Source organism: Notechis scutatus, chromosome 4 (assembly GCF_049901735.1).
Source record: "Notechis scutatus isolate UNSWTSFEM ecotype Mainland chromosome 4, rNotScu1.2, whole genome shotgun sequence".
Classification (NCBI taxonomy): domain Eukaryota; kingdom Metazoa; phylum Chordata; class Lepidosauria; order Squamata; family Elapidae; genus Notechis; species Notechis scutatus.
The window spans coordinates 162,441,908-162,464,738 of record NC_142012.1 but is presented as its reverse complement, the minus strand read 5'-3'; the positions used below and the strand labels follow the sequence as shown (position 1 = coordinate 162,464,738).

The following is a 22,831-nucleotide window of genomic DNA, read 5'->3' as shown; positions in this document are numbered from 1 at the left end:
AAAGAATGGGAGAGAGAGTGAGAATGAGTTAGAGAGAATGGGAGAGAGAAAGAATGAAAATGAGAATATGAGAGAGAGAGAATGAGTGAAAGAAAGAATGAGAAAGATGAGAGAGAATGAGAAAGAGAGAAAGAATGAGAGAGAAAGAGAATGAGAGACAGAGAAGGGGAGAGAGAGAGAGAGACTGGGAGCTGAAGTCCATCCATCTTAAAATTGCCGAGGTTGAAAAAACAGTGCTCTAAGGCATGTTTCCAGACTGCGATGCCCAGAATGGCAATGTCTCACTTTAGTTCTGAGGTCGGCTCTGCCACCACTGAACATACAGAAGCATTCCCCACAGGTAGAAAACTAGCTGCTCAATACAAGGCATTCCAGACACGCCTTCTTCCTGACAGGTTAGCTCTTTTTGCGAAAGGGATGATGCTCCCATTACGGGGGAGAGGTGGGGGTAAGAGAGGGAAATGGACATTATGCAGCTGAGCTGCCCCCTCCAACCCATACATCATGTCCCAGCCCCTCACACACACACACACACACACACACACACACACACACACACACACACAGAGCGCCTTTAAAGGCCTCGGTGTGTATCGCTCCTTCTGTGCTGCACTGACGTCAGTAAAGAGCCCGGCCTGTATCCTGGGAGAAATTGGTCCATGGTGACTGGTTGCCATGGAAATACACCTTGTTGCAAGCTACCAGCCCCGATCGGCTTCCGAAAAAGATCCCCCCGGCCCCCGGCTTCAAGCCAAGAGGGCTGCTGTGATGTGGGAAGGGGCCAAGGTAAGCCTGCCGAAGAAGGATCGGTGGAGAAGGCCCCCCATGGCTGTTTTTGAAACATGGGGCAGGTGGAGACAAAAGAGGGCATCCTCCCCCCATCAAGGTGCCCTACAGAGTGGTACCCATGATGGATGCAGCTTTCTCTGTACCATCAGCATCCCAACCCCACCCCCACTTCCCAGTCTCTCTATGGGGCAGGCAAGGGATGGGTGGGTCTTGGGGACAAGGGGGAAGCTGGGTAGTGCAGGGGGGGCTGTAATTTTCCTTCTTTACTCTCTTTCCAATTTTGCAAAGGCACCCTCTCCCCCCCCCCAAAAAAAAAAGAGGTAAGGGTAGAAATAAGTCCAGGGTGACTCTGTAGGCAGTGCTTTTCCTATTTCTTCAGGCCTCCCCAATCTTCCCCTTGCAAATTATCACCACTGCTGAGTTTATCTGCTCCACGTGTAAGGTTGCATCCACACAACACTTTGATCTAGAGGCAGCAGCTACTCAACCCACACTAAGTTTGTCTTTATGGATAACCTTGGATAGAGATTTGGTAGGGGGTTCTTCTGGCAGACTGACTGGTTGTGTGAATGCACACAACCCTGTTGGGTTCCTTTTGTAGTTTAATTTAATAGGTTGCCCGAACAGAAGAACCCGTCTCTAAAAGGAACTCGCAAAGATATTCTTTTACTTATTTGCATTTATTTTTGTTCCTGTCATTATATTTTTTTATAAATAATTCAAATATGCCTAATACTCCTTCCCCCTTTCCCCCACTCAACAACAGTCCTGTGAGTTGGATTGGGCTGAGAGAGAGAGAGAGAGCCATTGGCCCGAAGTCACCCAGTTGGCTTTCATGCCTAAAGCGAGACTAGAATTCACAGTCACCTGGTGCCTAATAAATTGTGAGTTCTAGCGGTGCCAGAGGCATGAAAGCCAGCTGGGTGATTTTTGGGCAATCACCAAGAGACTGTGAGTTCTAGGGGCATCTGAGGTATGAAAACGGGCTGGGTGAATTTGGACCAATCACCCGGAGATTGGGAGTTCTAATCCTGCTTTAGACATAAAAAACTTAAAAACTGGTAACAGTGGAATTCTGGGAGCTGAATCCACACATCTTAAAAGTTGTCAACGTTTCAAAACACTGTTCTGGGGCAGGTTTCTAGTCTGCTGTGCACAAAACAGCAATCTGTAGCTTAGTTCTGAGATCAGCTCTGCCATCAGGGGGTTGGACTAGATGACCTACAAGGTCCCTTTCCAGCTCTGTTAATCTGTAATAGCTGAATATAAAGAATCATTCTCCATAGGTAGAAAACTAGATTTTCAACAATACAAGGGGTTCCAACCACACCTAGCTTTCTTTGGGTTTATCAACACGACGCTACCTGTAGAACAAACTGAGCTGGGGAATTCTGGGAGTTGAAATCCACCCACCTTAAAATGGCCGAAGTTGATAAACCACGGTGTAGATGGCAGCATTTTCATCACCTCAGTAATAGCATTACCTCTTCCCTACCAGCACCAAGGCTAGGAATAGAAAGGAACATAATGTCTAATAACATTTCATTTCTTGCCCATTTACCATATGTTGCTGTACACAAAACTTCCTAAAATCTGATCTCCACAGACGTTTACTCTCTTTTACACCAGCAACTAATACATTTTATGGCCCTGTAAAGAATTACTGAAACAGTCAACAGACTAAAGGCGCAGTTGGTGTTTTTTTGCCATCATAATTTTTTCAGCCTGGTTTTGAAATCTCTATAATATGAAGGTCAAGGCACAGGAGCTTTTGGAAACCACAGTAATTAGCATCCAAGGAAAGAAATAGCCCTGAAGGAAAACAGAAGGGAAAAAAAGGCTTTAAAAATTCAAAGTGTGGACAAATAATTTATAAGGCCTGGAAGAATGGAAAGACCCAAATTCTCCTTTATATTCATAATATTTGTATGCAGCCTACTGGAAAGGAGCAAACAGGTGCTTTGAAAGAAATCCTTTCCAAAATTTATAATCTGTCAGTTTCTCAACTGAGAATCTTCTATATATATAAAAGCAAAATACCACTCATGCATCATCACAAAATCTCCAGAACCGTAAAACCGACAAACTTGAAATTTGGCACTTATGTTCCTCTTGGCTTCTAGATGCTCACTAAGAAATGATTTTTCAAAATGACCATCAGAGCATTAGTATTTCCTATATTTTTATTAACACGCTCTGATGCTAAGGAGTTTTACTCCCCCTCCCCACCTGAAAAGAAATCTCTTCCAAATGCAAAACACAAGCAGAGGAGAGGAGTTTCAGTTTCAGTTTTAGTTTCACAGCACCAAACAGTTTTAGTACAGAACAGTTGAGTCAAGCCACGCCCAGGCTCCTTGGTGTCTCCTTCTTGCTCACACAGCAAATACTGTTTCAGTTTCCAAACAGCTCACAACTCTCTCACACACTGACAGGACGTTACCCAGATGAATACCGATGGATGCTGGTAGGCAGAGGCAGAATTTTCCCCCCTTATTTTCCTCCCCCAAAAAACTAAGCCCGACCATGTAGTTTCCTAGCGAAGCAAGGGAATCGAGCTCGTTTGAGGCATAATTGTATCATAATCTTTACTAAACGGTGAAACATCTCTCACCTGATTTCAGACCTTTGAGGAAAAAGGAGCTGGCAAACTGATGAGCGAAAAAATCCATTCAGATAGCAATTTGTTGTGACTTTTAAATCAAACCTCCATGCTTCAAGGCAGTACAGATAGTCCTCTACTTATAACCATTCCTTTAGTGGCCATTGGAAGTTGCAACGGTACTGAAAAAAGGGACACGACGGCTTTTCACTCTTACGACTGTTGCAGCACCCAAATTTGGACACCTGGCTACAGGTTCCTATTTATGACGGTGGCAACGTCCCAGGATCACATAATATCCCCTTTTGCACCCTTCTGACAAGCAAAGCCCATGGGGGAAGCCAGATTCAATTAACAACCGTGCGACTCACTTAACGACTGCAGTGATTCGCTTAACAACTGTGGCAAGAAAGGTCATAAAACAGGGCAAAACTCATTTAACAACTGTCTCTCTCTCTTGGCAGCAGGCATTTTGGGCTCAATTGTGGTCATCAGGGGAGGACAATCTGTATTGTCCAATTTTTTTTTTGAGTGTCTTGAGGTTTTTTAAGGACTGTTTTCAAAACAGAAGTTATTCCTTGTAACCTTATAAACTGTCTGCTTCTTTGTTTTTTTCCCTGGTTGATCGTCAGCCTTGAAAACCTTGATTTACGTTATTTAATTTGTTTCCTTATTCCAGCAAGCGGCTTCAATCCAGCCCTTTCAAATCTGTGTTCACTTTTAATTGTAGACTGCAGGACTTGCCCTCCGTTTCTATGGTGAGGGTTGAAAAACGCGTTGTAGTCGATTTGATATCATGCCAATTGAAGGCAAATATATGTGTCCCCTTTGTAATGGCTCGGTAAGACCACACCTGGATCACTGCGTCCAGTTTTGGTCTCCACAATGTAAAAAAGATCTTGAAACTCTAGAAAGAGTAGAGAGAAGAGCAGCGAAGATGGTTACTGGAGGCTAAAACATATAAAGAACAGTTGCAGGAATTGGGTATGTCTAGTTTAATGAAAAGAAGGACTAGGGGCGATGGGATGGCAGAATTCCAGTATTTGAGGGGCTATCACAAAAAAAGAGGGAGTCAATCCATTCTCCAAAGCACCCGAAGGCAGGGCAAGAAGCAATGGATAGATAACAGGGTAGAGTAGAGTAGAGTAGAGTAGAGTAGAGTAGAGTAGAGTAGGGTAGGGTAGGGTAGGGTAGGGTAGGGTAGGGTAGGGTAGGGTAGGATAGGATAGGATAGGATAGGATGGAACAGAATATAATAGAATGAAGAATAAAATATATTACAATAGAATAGGAATAGAGTAGAATAGAATAGAATAGAATAGAATAGAATAGAATAGAATAGAATAGAATAGAATAGAATAGAATAGAATAGAATAGAATAGAATAGAATAGAATAGAATAGAATAGAAAGTTGGGATAGAGTAGAGTGGAGTGGAGTAGAATAGAGTAGAATAGGGAATGGAATGGAATGGAATGGAATGGAATGGAATGGAATAGAATAGAATAGAATAGAATAGAATAGAATAGAATAGAATAGAATAGAATGGAATTGGAATGGAATGGAATGGAATGAATAGAATAGAATATAGAATAGAATAGAATAGAATAGAATAGAATAGAATAGAATAGAATAGAATAGAATAGAATAGAATAGAAAGTTGGGATGGAGGAATAGAGTGGAGTGGATAGAATAGAATAGAATAGGGAATGGAATGGAATGGAATGGAATGGAATAGAATAGAATAGAATAGAATAGAATAGAATAGGGAATGGAATGGAATGGAATGGAATGGAATAGAATAGAATAGAATAGAATAGAATAGAATAGAATAGAATAGAATAGAGATTGGGATAGAATAGGAGTAGAGTTGGATAGAGTAGAATGGAGAATGGAATAGAATAAAATAGTAGAATAGAATAGGAATAGGGAAATGGAATGGAATGGAATGGAATGGAATGGAATGGAATGGAATAGAATAGAATAGAATAGAATAGAATAGAATAGAATAGAATAGAATAGAATAGAATAGAAAGTTGGGATAGAGTAGAGTGGAGTGGAGTAGAATAGAGTAGAATAGGGAATGGAATGGAATGGAATGGAATGGAATAGAATAGAATAGAGAGTTGGGATAGAGTGGAGTGGAGTAGAGTTGAGTAGAATAGAAAATAGAATAGAATAGAATAGAATAGAGAGTTGGGATAGAGTGGAGTGGAGTAGAGTTGAGTAGAATAGAATATAGAATAGAATAGAATAGAATAGAATAGAATAGAATAGAATAGAATAGAGAATAGAATAGAGAGTAGGGATAGAGTAGAGTGGAGTGGAGTAGAATAGAATAGAATAGAATAGAGTAGAGTAGAGTAGAGTAGAATAGAATAGAATAGAATAGAATAGAATAGAATAGAATAGAATAGAATAGAATAGAATAGAATAGAATTCTTTATTGACCAAGTTTGATTGGACACACAAGGAATTTGTTTTGGTGCAAATGCTCTCAGTGTCCATAAAAAGAAAAAAAATGCATTTGTCAAGAATCATAGGTATAACATTTAATAGTAGTCAAAGGGTACAAATAAGCAATCAAATCATACTAGGAAATATAATAATAAGAGATCAAATCAAATCAAGTTATACTAGTAAACAGTTTTAAACAGTCATAAGGATACAAGCAACAAACGTACGTTCATGCAGTCATAAGTGGGAGGAGATGGGTGAAAGGAAGGATGAGAAGATGAATAGTAATAGTAATGCAGACTTAGTAAATAGTTTGACAGTGTTGAGGGAATTATTTGTTTAGCAGAGTGATGGCGTTCGGGAAAAAACTATTCTTGTGTCTGGTTGTTCTGGCGCGCAGTGCTCTATATAGTGTCGTTTTGAGGGTAGGAGTGGAAACTGTTTATGTCCAGGATGTGAGGGATAAAACTAATCCAGGAGAGAAGCAACCTGGAATTCAGGAGAAACTTCCTAACAGTGAGGACCATTAACCAATGGAACCGAAGTTGCCTTCAGAAGTTGTGGGTGGAGGTAAAAACCTCACTTCAGAAGTTGTGGGTGGAGGTAAAAACCTCACTGGAGGTTTTTAAGAAGAGTCTGGACAATCAGACACTTGTCTGAAATGAGATAGCGTCTCCTGCTTGAGTAAGGGGTTAAAAGAGAAGACCTCCCTTCCAGCTCTGTTCTGATTGGTTGCTTGGGTGCCAAGTTAAGACAATTTCCTAAACCAGTGTCAATGAGGCGCAATTGTCACCTTCATCTAATACACTCATCTGGAAGAAGCAACCTATTCTGCCAAGGGAGAAGTTGCCTTCTAATAGCGTACTGAGGAACAAACTTTTCAAACCCTAGTTTAGCCTCCTGCTCGAGCAGAGGACTAGAACAGGGGTCGCCAACCTTTTGGACCTCAGAGACCACCAAACTCAGAATTTTAAATCCCATGGACCAGAGACCCTGGGAAAATCCCCCCAAAAGTCTGCAGGAAAATCCTCTCAGTGGGGGAGAGAGAGAGAGAGAGAGACTTTTGACTGCATGCAAGGAAAGCAGCAGAAGCCGCAGAAGTCTTTCTTTCTCTCCCCCAAACTCCTTCAGAAATGAGACTTGTCATGCCGGCACGGCCTCTTGGAGCAGGAGGCCTTGCAGGGTCTGAAAGATTCGTTTCTGGTGGAGTTTTGGGAAGAGAAAGAAAGACTTTTGGCTGCTTTCCTTGCATGCAGCCAAAAGCAGAAGAAAGAAAAAAGTGGAGAGAAGCAGCCCAGTGGCCAGGCCAGGCGCGTGTGGGGCATATGGGGCAAGTTTTCCCCTCCACCCCTTTCCCCCCTCCCCTCACTACCTCGTGTTGTTCGCAATGCAAGCGACGCAAGCCTTGTGTTCCCGCGCAGCCTGGATTAATTGCTTTTGGGGGGGGAGGACATTTCTCCGCGGAGCACCAAAATTTTCTCATGGACCACCAGTGGTCCCCGGCCCACTGGTTGGCGACCACTGGATTAGATCGACCCTGAGGCTGGGCTTGTACAACATCCGAAAGTGCTAAAAGGAAGAAACAAAACCGAGCGAAAGCGAACCAGCCCCAGATGGACCTCTGTGGTCTAAAACCAACTTTTTAAAATGCACAGTCTTTTTTTTTTGCTTGCCTGGGAAGGCAGCGCAGAGGATGGTTTGACTTCTCCATTTCACACGCAGCAATCGTGCCACATGTATCTCTTGGCGAGGAATCGTCTTTTGTTGAGTTTGATCCCAAGCCTGTTTGGGGTTTAATAAAAGAACGTCACGGTCCTTCTTTTCTTCCGCTGGTGCCCTTCAGGAGGGGATCCTGTTTGGAGGGAAGAGGAGGGAAAAAGAGACAACTGGACGGTGGCTGATCAAAGAAGAAGGGGAAGGTTATTATTCTTGGAATGAGTCAAATCTCAAAAGGGGTATTGCCAAGGGCAAATGGCAATGGCTTGACTTACCACCATAATGGAGCCTGTGAATTAGAGTCCTAAGTTCTGACAGTTCTGGAAATAGAAGGGACCTTGGAGGTCTTCTAGACCAACCCCCTGCTTAGGCAGGAAACCCTATACCCGTGATGGCGAACCTATGGCACACATGCCAGAAGTGGCACGCAGAGCCATTTCTACCCGCAAGTGAGCTGTCACCCAGAAATGATTTACTGCACATGCGCGCACCCCACCCAACAGCCAGCTGATTTGGGTGTAGGAGAGGCACACACATCTGCTGGGGGACAGGGAATCATGCACGCACGCACAGAGGTGTGCGGTGCACACATGGGGAGTTGTGTGTGCATGCCCAGGGGGCGGGAGGGTCACGTGTGCATTGGGTTATGGGTGCAGGCACGCATGCGTGCGCTTTCGACACGCGACGACGAAAAGGTTAGCTATCACTGCCCTATAGCATTTCAGACAAATGGTCGTCCAATCTCTTCTTAAAACTTCCAGTGTTGGAGCATTCACAGCTTCTGGAGGCAAGTTGTTCCACTGATTAATTGTTCTAACAGTCAGGAAATTTCTCCTTAGTTCTAAGTTGCTTCTTTCCTTGATTAGTTTCCACCAGGGATGGGATTCATCCAGTATGGACTGGTTTGGATGAACCGGTAGTTCCAGCAATGAGTTGGCGAAGTGCATGCTCACCAAACCGATTGTTACACCAGTTGAATCCCACCACTGGTTTCCACCCATTGCTTCTTGTCCTGCCTTCAGGTGCCTCTTTTTTGTGGCAGCCCCTCAGATAAATAACAGACAAATCAATAACAGATAATCAGAGTTGCAAGGGACCTTGTAGGTCATCTAGTCCAACCCCCCCACCTGTTCTGACCCATGCCCTTTTCCGACAAATCAAGCACAATTCAAAAGGAACAAAAACCCTTGTAATGCTTTCTCAAAATAATTAGCTGTGATAAGCACAAGCCTTGCCAAACGGTGCGAGGCTTGCCAAAAGGTAACAGACAAGAAATAATTTGTAATACAAAAAATGTTCAAATACAAACTCAGGATACTGGAATGTCCACGAGGCTGGAGTTTCAAAACGTCTTTGCCTTCTGCAAAGTATGTTCCTTTCACAGCTGGCTTTTATCTTCTTGAAGGAGGGGCCAATACTTGCAGCCTTACTCCCGAGTTGCCCGTGCTGCAGCAGCTGCTCTTTCCTACGAGCAACCCTGCAAGCAACTTGGCACAGGCTCCTCGGGAACCTCCTCATCGCTGCTGCCAGCCTCCACAATCTCTGAAGGCAGCAGTCCACTCCCTAATGGTCCTGGCCCCTCATCTGATTCCTCGCTCTCTTCAGCCGTCTGCATTTATAATTTATTTATTTATTTTTATTTGTCAATTGCTTACAAGATAACAAGTATAAGTAAAAACATAGTTATGAATACATGGATACATATAAGAATATATATATATATATATATATATATATATATATATATATATATATATATATATATATATATATATATATATATATATATATATATATATATAAAAGAAACAATAGGACAGGGTGGTAGACACGTTGGTGTGCTTACAGACCTCTTAGGAAAGGGGTGAGGTCAATAGTAGACAGTCTAAGATTAAAGTTTTTGGGGTTTGGGGAAGAAACCACAGAGCCAGGGAGAGTATTCCAGACATTGATCACTCTGTTGCTGAAGTCGTATTTCCTGCAATCAAGTTTGGTGCGGTTTACCTTGAGTTTGTATCTATTGTTTGCTCTTGTGTTGTTATGGTTGAAGCTGAAGTATTCATTGACAGGTAGGACATTGCAATGTATGATTTTATATACTATACTTAGATCGGACCGAAGGCGGCGTAGTTCTAAGTTTTCTAGATCTACAATTTCAAGTCTGGTGGCATAAGGTCTTCTACAACAAGTAGAGGAATGGAGAACTCTTCTTGTGAAATATTTCTGGACTTTCTCAACTGTGCTAATATCAGATACATAATGTGGGTTCCAGACTGATGAGCTGTATTCGAGTATTGGTCTAGCAAATGTTTTGTATGCTCTAGTTATTAGTGTACTATTACCAGAGGAAAAGCTACGTAAAATTAGGTTAACAACTCTTAACGCCTTTTTGGCTATGTAGTTACAGTGGGCTCTAGCACTTACGTCATTAGAGATGAGTACTCCAAGATCCTTGACAGAGTTTGGATCATCAACAAGGTCTTGACTATTCAGCCTGTATTTTATTTTCTGAATTTTTTTTGCCAATATGTAAGACAGAGCATTTATTTGTTGAGATTTGAAGTTGCCATTTGTTTGACCATTCTGATACATAGTCGAGGTCTTTTTGAAGGGTAGCACCATTGTCTGTGGTGTTGAATAGCTTTACATCATCAGCGAAGAGAACGCAGTTGGTCTTGATATGATCACCTAGGTCATTTATGTAGATTGGATGGTTTAAATTGAATTTAAATTGAATTTAAATTGATGGTTTAAATTGAATTGGATGGTTTAAATGTGAGATGGGTCTAAATTCGAACCAATCAGCTTCCATGCTGAAAAGGAGGTTTAAATATCCGTTTCCCCAGTTTTCTGTACCATTCAACCTCACGCTGTTTCTCACTGCTAGATGGAGTTCATTGGAACTGTTTTGAAGGCAGAACTTGCAAATATTTACTGTGAAGGGAAAGCCATCCAAATTTCAACACTATCTCACAAACGGGTTCACACTGAGATGTCGATCTAGAGCAGGGTGTGAACGATGGCCCCTTTATGACTTGTGGACTTCCACTCCCAGAATTCCTGAGCCAGCTGGCTCAGGAAATCTGGGAGTGGCAGTCCACAAGTCATAAAGGGGCCATCATGCCCAGTGGTGGGATTCAATTTTTTTACTATCTGTTCTGTTGGCATGGCTTGGTGGGCGTGGCTTGTGGACATGGCAGGGGAAGGATACTGCAAAATCTCCCTTCCCTCCCCACCCTACTAACCTGTTTTCCAACTCCATTCTCCTGTGCAGGGCAACCAAAGAAGACACAGCCAATCAGCTGGGACTCAGGAGGCGGAGAATAGATGGGGGCGGGGCCAGTCAGAGGTGGGATTTGCCAGTTCTCCAAACTACTCAAGATTTCCACTATCGGTTCTCCAGAACTGGTCAGAACCAACTGAATACCATCTCTGCTCAGTCTGGCTGGCTCAGGAATTCTGGGAATTGAAGTCCATAAGTCATAAAGGGGCCATCGTTCCCAGTGGTGGGATTCAATTTTTTTTTAACTACCTGTTCTGTGGCATGGCTTGGTGGGCGTGGCTTGTGGACATGGCAGGGAAAGGATACTGCAAAATCCCCATTCCCTTCCCACCCCAATAACCTGCTTTCCAGCTCCATTCTCCTGTGCAGGGCAACAAAAGAAGAGCCAGCCGATCAGCTGGGACTCAATGGGAGGCAGAGAAGAGATGGGGGTGGGGCCAGTCAGAGGTGGGATTTGTTGGTTCTCCGAACTACCGGTTCTTCAGAACTGGTCAGAACCTGCTGAGTACCACCTCTGATCGTTCCCCATCTCTGATCTAGACGCACGCTGGGAGTTTCTACCTGGACCTTCTTAATGACCTCTGGTTTCTTCCCTTTCACAGGTCAATGTAGAAGACACCATCGAAATGCTACCCAAGTCCCGGCGAGCGCTGACCATTCAAGAAATTGCAGCCCTCGCTCGATCTTCCTTGCATGGTAAGATGTGGAAGACGCCAGCCACATTCTCACAACCCTCTGGATTTTAACTTTAGCAAGGTTTGGCTTAGGGCTCAGTGGAGGCCGTTATTTAGTGCTCCTTGCAAGTCCAGGGTGTCAACTCATCAAACATTCCTAGGCCTGTTTGTGGTTGCCGTAAAAAGAAAAGCGGGGTGGGTGGGCGAGAAGGAAATCTGGAAGAGCAGTGCAGCAGTTTGAAAGCGAAGGTACATTCCAACTCTTCATCTTTAAAAGATTGTCATTAAAATACCAGAGCTTTTGCCCGCGAATATATTTAATTGGAGAACGTGGTTGATGACACCCAGCCTGTGAACGTGCTCAATTGGAGAATCTGATTTATGAGACACCCAGGGGGGGAAACAGGGTCACAGGGGATTGTAAATTACATATGCCAGAGTTGGCTTCATACAGGGCAGTGCCAGTATGTCGTCTCTAATGAATCCTTTGAAGTTTTTTGAAATTTGGCTCGAGGATCATGATTTAATTAGAGCAATTGCTGGAATCCTGACACAAGGAAATGGGACTTAGAAAGTGTTTGGCCAAGATTTGATGATTGAAGGGAAAATTAAAAATAGCAGGTCAAAAAAAGATGTAGAATCATCTGGATTGTGTAAAAGATGCTTAAGAAATGCCACAGAGGTTGTGCTTAGATGAATTTCAGATTCGGTCTGAATATTGGCTTATTTTGTCACTGTGTAGTGAAAAGGGTACCTGTCATCCATCCAACTGACAAAGGCAGCAAAAGCAGGCACTTTCAGGAACTTTAAAATCCCCAAAGCAAAACTTTATTGAGTACATCATTTCAACACTGAAGAAAGCAAAACCAACTCTGAATTTTCCCATGCAAGCCTGCATAGTTAAGAAACAGATTTCACCCCTCCTCCCATGGAACGGGTCACATGGTCCAGTTAGGAAGTGTTCTTTTGCTTTGATAGCAGTCCATGCCTTGGCAGCCACCTGCAAAAGTGTCCTTGGCTCTCAAGGTTGAAGACTGCAATCTCTGCTTTCCATCTCACCCTTCCCTCCCACCAGTTCTTTGATAAGTTGAAAAACAATAATAGTCACAAAAAACTTAAGCGTTTTTCAATTTTAACAGGTACAAGTAATCCTCAACTTACAACCACAATGAGCCCAAAATTTCTGTTGCTAAGTGAGGCGTTAGCTAAGTAAATGTTGCCTTTTTACAACATTTTTACAACATTTTACAACCTTTCTTGCCACAGTTGCTAAGTGAATCATTGCAGTTGTAGCAGACGACCAGGCTGTGACCAAGGGAAGGGTAAAATGTGTCATCGGTTATACATCTCTGCAAGCCTACAAGAGATCTAAGTCCAGCCCACCTTGAATTACCTTTCTATTCTTAACTCCCACTAATTTCCCTTGACTGTTAGTAGTTCAGATTCTTGTAGAGACCTTAAGCTTGCAATTGTCAGGATTCCAGCAATCGCCCTAATTAAATCATGATTCTCGAGCCAAACTTCAAAAAACTTCAAAGGATTTATTAGAGGTGACGTACTGGCACTGCCCTGTATGAAGCCAACTCTGGCATAGGTAATTTACAGTCACTTGTGACCCTGTTTCCCCGCTCCCCCCTGGGTGTGTCATAAACCAGATTCTCCAATTGAGCATGTTCACAGGCTGGGTGTCATAACAGATCACAGATAATCAGAGTTGGAAGGGACCTCGTAGGTCATCTAGTCCAACCCCCTGCCCAAGCAGGAGATCCTACACCATTTCTGACAAATGGCAGTCCAATCTTTTCTTGAAGGTCTCAAGTGATGGCGGTCCCACAATGTCATCATTCACATTCTCTAATTAAATATATTTGCGGGCAAAATCTCTGGTATTTTAGTTACAATCTTTTAAAGATAAGAGTTGGAATGTACTTTCGCTTTCCTCCCCTTTTTATGGCAACTACTAAAACAGGCATAGGAATATTTTACGAGTTGACAGCAATATCTTTATGCAGCTAATCGTCAACTTATGACCGCAATTGAGCCCAAAATTCATGTTGCTAAGGGAGAAATTTGTCAAGTGAATTTTGCCGCATTTCCCTTGCCATATTTGGGTTTATTTTGTAAAAAGCTTTTTTTATTTTTTTCACATTTCAAAAACATCTTTTTTTTAGTGAACAGCATGATTCCAGGTTTTCCCATTTCCATACAAACATGACCTTGATTACATATTCATCTTTCACACTTAGTTTCATATCCTATCATTTCTTTACATATTTCCTATTAATTTTCTGAAATACTTTTCTCAAACTTATTTTATATATTTTCTATTCATTTCTTAACCCATTTCTTTTAACTTTAAATAATTCTCATATCTTTATATTTATTGTGCTTTATACTTTTATCTGTCAGGTTTGCAATTGCATCGCATATTCTTATTCCATCATTTCAAAAACTCCTTCTCAATTCAAACATTTCAAAAAAGTTTCCCCCACATTTACCAATTAGAGTGTACTACCCCTATACCTTATATATCATTTGGTTAACTCCTCTTTAATTCCCAATAATCATTTAACTTTAATTATCACCTTAAAAATTAATAACAATAAACTCCTAGCAACTACATAACACATATACATTTTAAGTCAGATTCCGCAACTTGCCATATTTGTTAAGTGAATCATTGCAGTTGTTCAATGAATAACCCAGTTGTTAAGTGAATCTGGTTTCTCCATTCACTTGGTCACATGACCCAGGGACCCTGCAACCATCATAAATGTGAGTTCAGTTGTTCAAGCATCCGAATGTAAAGCACGTGACCATGAGGATGCTGTAACGGTCATAAGTGTAAAGAATGGTCATAAATCGCTTTTTTCAGTGCTGTTTTAACTTCAAACGGTCACTAAGTGAACTGTTGTAAGTTGAGGGTTATTTGTACTCCTTTGAACTGCTGGAATCTGCTGATTACCCCACAGTTTGACAGTTAAGTTAGTAAGTTAGTACTAAGTTAAGTTAGCGACAATGTTGTTAAGAGAAGCTGGCTTCCCCATTGAGTTTGCTTGTCTGAAGTTTGCAAAAGAGCATGAGCATGGCACAAAAGCAACAAAGTCACAAAAGTAGGTAAAGTCCCTTTAATACCTCCAACTTGGCCCCCAATGTCCTGTTATCATCGGCTGGAGAAAAAATTCTCTCAAGAACAGTTTTTAAAGAGAAGAAATTCCATCTGAATCCAAAGTACATTTAAATTATAAATAAAAACCAACACAAACCACGCTGCAGCAATTAACGAGACAGGGCAGGATAAGGAACTGCAGACTTCAAAAGATAACAAAACACACACAGTTGGGAGGATGCCAGAACTCAGATAAGACGTGACAAACAAAGATAGTGCACTCTTTGCTTCCAGCAAGGTGCTGTGCATAAATGTCCTTTTTAAATCCTGTTTTCCCAGCTGCAGCTAATGAAGGGAATCAGGGCCTTTTTCTCCCCCAAAACCCACGTTGCTCCCTTATCCATTCCTAGGATGGATAAGGGGGTGGGCCTGGGTCTTCCTCTGAATGCCCAGCCGGACTGTGCCCTTCCCCAGTTTCTTCCACAGCCACCGGAGCCACACTCCCACATCCTGTCAGCTGTTCAACCTCCCCCTCGGAATCAGATTCCAACAGGGGTATGACAGGGCATCACCTCACCCTTGGACACTGCAACTGTCATTAATATGAGTTAGTTGCCAAGCAGCCAAATTTTGATCACATGACCATGGGGATGCCACAATGGCCGTAAGTGTGAAAAACATTTACGTCACTTTTTTCAGTGGCATTGTAACTTCAGTGGAGCAACTTGCCTCCAGAACTTGTGAATGCTCCAACACTGGAAGTTTTTTTAAAAGGTGTTGGATAACCGTTTGTCTGAAGTGGTGCAGTGTTTCCTGCCTAGGTAGGGGGTTGGACTAGAAGACCTCCAAGGTCTCTTCCAACTCTGTTGTTCTATTCTATTCAAACAGTCACTAAATGAACTATTGTAGATTGAGGAGTGTTGTATTTGTATGGACTTGAATTGGAATTGGCATCCTTCGGTCTCAAGAGACGAGAGCATCGTGCTATAAAATGGGTAACTGCCACTTCCTGTGTTGTTCAATGCTGTATGCAAAGCTGCAGTGTCCTCTCCAGACCACGAGGCCTGGGTAATTTAACATGGAGGATAAACTGTTACCCAAGCGGCAGATCTGAGTTGTAAATTTAATTTTACGAAGCTTCTCCTCTGATAATACTGATTTACAAACCAGGGCATTCAAAACCTTTGCTAGACCAATACTTGAATTCAACTCTGCTGTCTGGAATCTGCACTGTATATCTGACATAAATACAACTGAGCGATTCCAGAAGTATTTTACCAGAAGAGTATTACATTTCCTCTGTTTGCAACAGCAGACTTGAGATTCTAGGCTTAGACAAACTTGAACTACGCCGGCTAAGATTGGACTTAAAATCATATGTTACAACGTCTTACAAGTTAATGAATATTTCAGCTTTAACCACAACAGCACAAGAGCACACAACAGATATAAACTTAATGTAAACCACTCCAAACTTGATTGCAGGAAGTACGACTTCACCAACAGAGTGGTCAATGTCTGGAACTCACCACCTGATTCTGTTGTTACATCCTCTAACCCCCACTCCTTTACCCTCAGACTAACCTCTATCGACCTCACCCCATTCCTAAGAGGTCCGTAAGGGGCGTGCATAAGTGCACAATCGTGCCTACCGTCCCTGTCCTATTGGTTCCCAATTATTAGTTCCTATTTCTTATGTTTAAACTTATGTTTATTCTTATTTCTATTGTATTGTAAGCTTTTGGCGAAATAAATAAAAAGACCCCCCCCACTTTCCACATCATAAAATACATACATACATTGTATGTACTAATTGTTTCAATTGAACTGTGTCCTTTTACAAATCATCAGATTTCTTCCCATGCTAACTTATTTTTTTCTTTTTCTATTTCAACATATGACGCTCTTTTCAATTCCTACACTTATTTCCACTCAAAATATAGTTTGTTATATACTCGCCCCCTCTTCCGCACGCCTTCCACTTTTGCACTGTTTTTTTTTTTGAGGCACTTTTGTGCACCGTGGAAACGAATCCCGTGAAGCCGAAAGGAGCAGCCAGCCTTCTCCCAGCTCCCAAGAAAACGAGGCTCGCAACGCCCGAGTTCCGCTGAGGTATCCGGCTGGGGCTGTCAGGAGTTGTTACCGCTGGCGCAGCTCGCGGCCTCAGTCCCGCGTTGCCTCGGGAAGGGAAAGGCAAAAGGAAGAGCCGCGCGGCGCTTTGCAATGGCAGCAGCGGCTCCTGGTTTTGCCTTTCCTTCCCGAGGCAACGCGGACTGGAGCCGCGCTGAGCCGTGCCAGCGGTAACAACTCCTGACAGCCCCAGCCGGATACCTCAGCGGAGCTCGGGCGGTGCGAGCCTCGTTCCTGGGAGCTGGGAGAAGGCTGGCTGCTCCTTTCGGCTTCACGGGATTCGCTTCCACGGTGCGCAGAAGTGCCTCCAGCTGCGGCAGCCGCAGTGCTTCCCAATTACTATTTGCCGGGCGTATAAGACGACTCGGCATATAAGACAACCCCCCAATTGGAGGCATGTTTTTCAGGGCAAAAAAGTCGTCTTATACGCCGGCAAATACGGTTACCTATTGTTGGATGCCTTATTTCCCTGAGGTTATACATGGGGCAGAATGGGGTTTTTTTTCCCCCTCACCAATCAACTTTTTCTTTGAACTTTCTCTCTTTTTTTTTTACAAACTATAAAAGGAAATGCAAAATGGGGCAAAATTCACTTAATCTCACTTAACAACAGGAATGTTGGGCTCAATCATGGTCATAAGTCAAGGACTGCCTGTCATCCTTGGTTACCTCAGCCTGAAAAAGTTCTTATCTCGCAGGTAGAAAATTACAGCGACTCGGGTGTTACGGGAGAAAAATTCAACATTCCGTTCTTACAAGATTGTGATCCAACGTAAAAAGCAAAATTAAGTAACATAAAATACATCAATAACCCATATTATTTGGCAAGTATAACAAGACTAGCACTGATGACGTTACCTAGTTTGGGTAATGAAATGTCTGCAAGAAAACAACAAGCTCAGAGAGCACCAACAGTCCCTCAAGTATAACAAGGCCCATGTTGCTTTGCCCTGAGAATGACAGCCAATTTAGGGTCGTGATTGAAGGACTAGAAACCCTGAGTTTTAGTTTTGCCTTAGGCATTAAGCCAGTTGGATGACTTTGGGCCCATCACTCTCTCTCTCTCTCTCAGGTCTAGAAAGAAGACAGCAAGGGCAAGCAATTTTTGAAAATCTTGCTAAGAAAACAGAATATATTTGTCCATAAAGCTGCCAAGAATCCAGGCAGACTCGAATAGCAAAATGAACAGGACAGTAAAAAGGGCACTGGAAAATATTCTGAAATGAAAAAGATTTTTGCCAAGGTGTTTTGTCTGTGAGTGTGTGTGTGTGTGTGTGTGTGTGTGTGAAAAAGTCCAGATAGCTTTATGGTTGATGCCCTTATTTATAAAGCTTATTACGTTTTACCATTGTGTTTATTTTTTTTAGCAATCTTAAGAAATTTTAAGTACGTGTATGTATTTGTTTCAGCCTCCTATTGTTGCTTTTGTTTCTCTCACTGCAGTTTTTCGATCCTCTCCCTGTTTGTAGGTTCAGGATTCCAATCCATGGTGCCTCTAAAAAGCAATGTTTTCCAAATTTGGCAACTTAGAGATGGGTGGACTTCAACTCCCAGAATTCCCTGGCTGGCTTGGAAAAACAGTGTGCTCTAAAACCAATTCCTCCGCAGCCTATTAAATTAACCAGCTTTTCTCCTTTCCAGCAAATGCTCTCTGCCCCCATTGCAAGTATGAAAACATTAAAAATATGAACGCACGCAGAGACAAAAGCCTATTTTAATTAACCAAAGTCGTGTCAGTCACACAGAAGGGATGAAGGAAGTTCAGAACAAGTTGTGAATCACACATTTAGCTCTTTTAGAAGAACGAGTGTTCCTTAGAACAGGGGTCTCCAACCTTGTCAACTTTAAGACAAGGCATAGCTGGCTGAGGAATTCTGGGAGTTGAAGTCCACAAGTCTTAAAGTTGACAAGGTTGGAGACCTCTGCCTTAGAACATGAAATATATTAATTATCAGAATTCCAAGTGCCTTAATTCATGGTCTCCAGGATCCTTCACAGGTTGGGAAGCATCCTAAAAGGGGAAAGAGACACACCCTTTCAGTAACTCGAGGGCATCTCCAGCTAACGCTGTCTGTTCGTTCGGTTGCAGGTATTTCCCAGGTGGTGAAGGACCATGTGACTAAGCCCACCGCCATGGCGCAAGGCAGAGTGGCCCACTTGATCGAGTGGAAGGGGTGGTGCAAACCCATCGATTCTCCTGCGACTTTGGAAAGCACCTTCAACTCCTATTCGGATCTCAGTGAAGGAGAGCAGGAGGCCAGGTTTGCTGCAGGTGGGACTGCGAGGGAGGGGAGATCAGGTTGTGGGGGGGGGCAGCTCTCTCAGGGAAGTCCCTCAGGCTAGATCAGTGTTTCTCAATTAAGATGTGTGGACTTCAACTCCCAGAATTCCACAGCCAGCTTGCATGGACTTGAATAGAATAGAATAGAATAGAATAGAATAGAATAGAATAGAATAGAATAGAATAGAATAGAATTCTTTATTGGCCAAGTGTGGTTGGACACACAAGGAATTTGTCTGGGTGCAAATGCTCTCAGTATACTTAAAAGAAAAGATACATTCATCAAGAGTCAAGAATCATCAGGTACAACGCTTAATAATAGTCATAGGGTATAATAGGCAATCAAATCATACTAGGAAACAGTCAATAAAAATCGTTAGGATACAAGCGACAAAGTTACAGTCATACAGTCACAAGTGGGAGGGGATGGGCGATAAGGAGTGATAAGAAGATTAATAGTAATAGTAGTGCAGACTTTGTAAATAGTTGAACAGTGTTGAGGGAATTATTTGTTTAGCAGAGTGATGGCATTCGGGGAAAAATTGTTCTTGTGTCTAGTTGATATGGTCTGCAGTGCCCTATAGTGTCATTTTGAGGGTAGGAGTTGAAACAGTTTATGTCTGGGATATGAGGGGTCTGTAAATTTTTTCACAGCCCTCTTTTTGACTCGTGCAATATACAGGTCCTTGATTGAAGGCAGGTTGATAGTAATTGTTTTTTCTGCAGTCCTAATTATCTTCTTAGGTCTGTGTCTGTCCTGTTGGGTTGCAGAACCAAACCAGACAGTTATTGAGGTGCAATGACAGACTCAATCATTCCTCTGTAGAACTGAATCAACAGCTCCTTGGGCAGTTTGAGCTTTCTAAGTTGGCGCAGAAAGAACATTCTTTGTTATGCTTTTTTGATGACGTTTTTGATGTTAGGTGACCATTTTAGGTCTTGTGATATAATAAAATCTAGAAATTTGAAGGTCTCTACTGTTGATACTGTGTTGTCTAGTATTGTAAGAGGTGGTAGTATGGGAGGGTTTCTTCTAAAATCTACCACCATTTCTACGGTTTTGAGTGTGTTCAGTTCCAGATTGTTCTGGTTACGAGGCAAGTTGTACAACCTCCTGTCTGTATGCAGATTTGTTGTTGTCTCGAATGAGACCAATCACTGTTGTGTCATCTGCAAACTTCAGTATTTCAACAGATGGATCGTTTGAGATGCAGTCATTGGTATAAAGGGAGAAGAGAAGTGGAGAAAGCACACAGCCTTGGGGAAGCCCTGTGCTGATTGTACAGGTATCGGATGTGATTATGCCTAGCTTCACCGGCTGCTTCCTGTCTGTTAGGAAGCTTATGATCCACTTACAAGTGTGTTCAGGTAACTCCCATAATTTCACAGCCAGCATGCATGGACTTCAAGTCCCAGAATTCCACAGCCAGCACGCATGGACTTCAACTCCCAGAATTCCACAGCCAGCACGCATGGACTTCAACTCCCAGAATTCCACAGCCAGCACACATGGACTTCAACTCCCAGAATTCCACAGTCAGCATGTATGGATTTCAGTTCCCATAAATTCACAGCCAACATGTTAGTTGGGGAATTCTGGGAGTTGAAGTCCACTGTTGCCAAGGTTGAGAAATACTGGTCTAGACTACGGCAGAAATCTAATGCCAGATCTCAGCCACAAGAGCCAAGGCTGATACTATCTGGAAGCAAAGAGTACTTTCTCCCTCTCCCTCCCTCCCTCCCTCCCTCCCTCCCACTCTCTCTCTCTCTCTCTCTTTTCTGCCATCCACTGCTTTGTGTTCCTTTTCCACCAAATCTAGGTAGGGTCTCCTGCTTGGGCAGGGAGTTGGACTATATGACCTTACAAGGTCCCTTCCAACTCTGGTAATCTAACCTAATCTAATATAGGCACCATACTTTCCAGTGTTTGAGAGAGAGGATCACACATGCACAGCTGCATATTTTTTGTATGTAGTATTGGAATAAATATCCATCTGGTTCAATTCCAAGCTGGGAGAAAGACACTGGAAACATGGAGGCTGACTGGAAAGATGGTCTAATGAAGCAGAACCATCAAGCACATGGTCCTGGTGCGGCTGACCACATGGAGTTGAGAGAGAGAGAGAGAGATTTATAACCTCTCTTGGGCCTTGCCCTTGAGCTTCCTGTTCCTGTGCAAGAACATGTATTCTATGGGTTGCTTTAGGGGGTCACAGCTAACTTTGTAGGCTGTCTGAGTCCTAGGCTTGGTTGAAGCCTGCTGGGTGATGCAACGTCCTTAGACTGTGCCACGTGGTGAGCTCTGCTGCTAGATAGACTAATCCGGTGATGGGATTCAACATTTGTTACTACCGGTTCTGTGGGCATGGCTTGGAGGGCGTGGCGTGGCTTGGCGGGCGTGGTGTGGCTTGGTGGGTGTGGCAGGGGAAGGATACGGTAAAATCTCCATTCCCTCCCCACTCCTGGGGGAAGCTTACTGCAAATTCCCCATTCCCTCCCCACTCCACTAACCTGCTTTCCAGCTCTGTTCTCCTGTGCAGGGCAACCAAAGAAGACACAGCCAATCAACTGGGACTCAGGAGGCAGAGAATAAATGGGGGCGGGGCCAGTCAGAGGTGGGATTTGCCGGTTCTCCAAACTACTCAAAATTTCTGCTACCGGTTCTGCAGAACTGGTCAGAACCAGCTGAATACCACCTCTGGGCCAATCCTATTATATCCTGGAGGGTCATGTCTCAATCCCATCACCCTGGAGCTGGAGGCGTTTTGTCTTGCATTATAGGCTGGCCCAGTTTTTCTTAATGGGCACTAAATATCTGCTGGGGGGGGAGGCAGCTGCTCTCTGTCTTTAAAACATGTTTCTTCTTTAATCATCCAGGGAAATACAACATTCCACCTTTTTAATATTTCTCAAAATATTTCATTCTTCTAGGAGAGGGGTATTAGGCACGCGATGGCTCAGTGGCTAAGACGCTGAGCTTGTCGATCAGAAAGCTTGGCAGTTTGGCGGGTTCGAACCCCCAGCGCCGTGTAATGGAGTGAGCTCCCGTTCCTTGTCCCAGTTCCTCCCAACCTAGCGATTCGAAAGCATGTAAACATGCAAGTAGAAAAATAGGGACCCCTTTGGTGAGAAGGGAACAGTGTTCCATGTGCCTTCAGTGTTTAGTCATGCCGGCCACATGACCACAGAGACGTCTTCGGACAGCGCTGGCTCTTTGGCTTTGTCATGGAGATGAGCACCGCCCCCTAGAGCCGGGAACGACTAGCATGTATGTGCGAAGGAAACCTTTACCTTTAGGACGGAGGTGGGTCCTAACTTTCTACAGTAGTAAACCCTATTTAGTTGCTGGTTTGTGGTGCATTTGGGGAAAGGCCCATCTCTACTAAGCAGCTGCACAGTAGTGGGAGGCAGATGGTGTAATTTACGGGCACACGGGTTGCGTTTCCTCTGACCTTCTTACTCACGGTGAAGTTAACTATTGCTTATTCAATTAAGCCAATTTTCTGTATGCTCACGCGATACAGTATTCGGATCTATTGCTTCATTGGTGAATGCAGCTGTTGAACGGCTTTGTTCCTGGAACTTCTCCGCTTTCAGATCTTCTGGAGAAGTTCAAGAGGCCATTTGATGACCTCACCAGAAGGGAACTCATCCCATTTTTAGTGTTCTTTCGGTGAGCGGTCTGAGGGTGGAAATTGCACATGGCAAACTTCTAAGCAGCCATTTGGCTACAATTGCCATCCTTAAAACTTTCCTTTCAACCCCTATCCAAATCAGGAGTGGGATTTTACGGGT

General features: G+C 43.2%; 1 protein-coding gene across 2 annotated transcripts in view; it reads left to right on the top strand.

Annotated features, from left to right (window-relative positions):
• FAM131A (family with sequence similarity 131 member A) overlaps positions 1-22,831 on the top strand; it is a 91,246-nt gene that overhangs the window by 48,802 nt on the left and 19,613 nt on the right. For both annotated transcript variants that reach the window (XM_087965434.1, XM_087965433.1), the window contains 2 exons: positions 11,445-11,538; positions 18,845-19,027. In XM_087965434.1, coding sequence (XP_087821560.1) covers positions 11,445-11,538; positions 18,845-19,027 — 277 coding nt within the window. The remainder of the gene's footprint in view (positions 1-11,444; positions 11,539-18,844; positions 19,028-22,831) is intronic.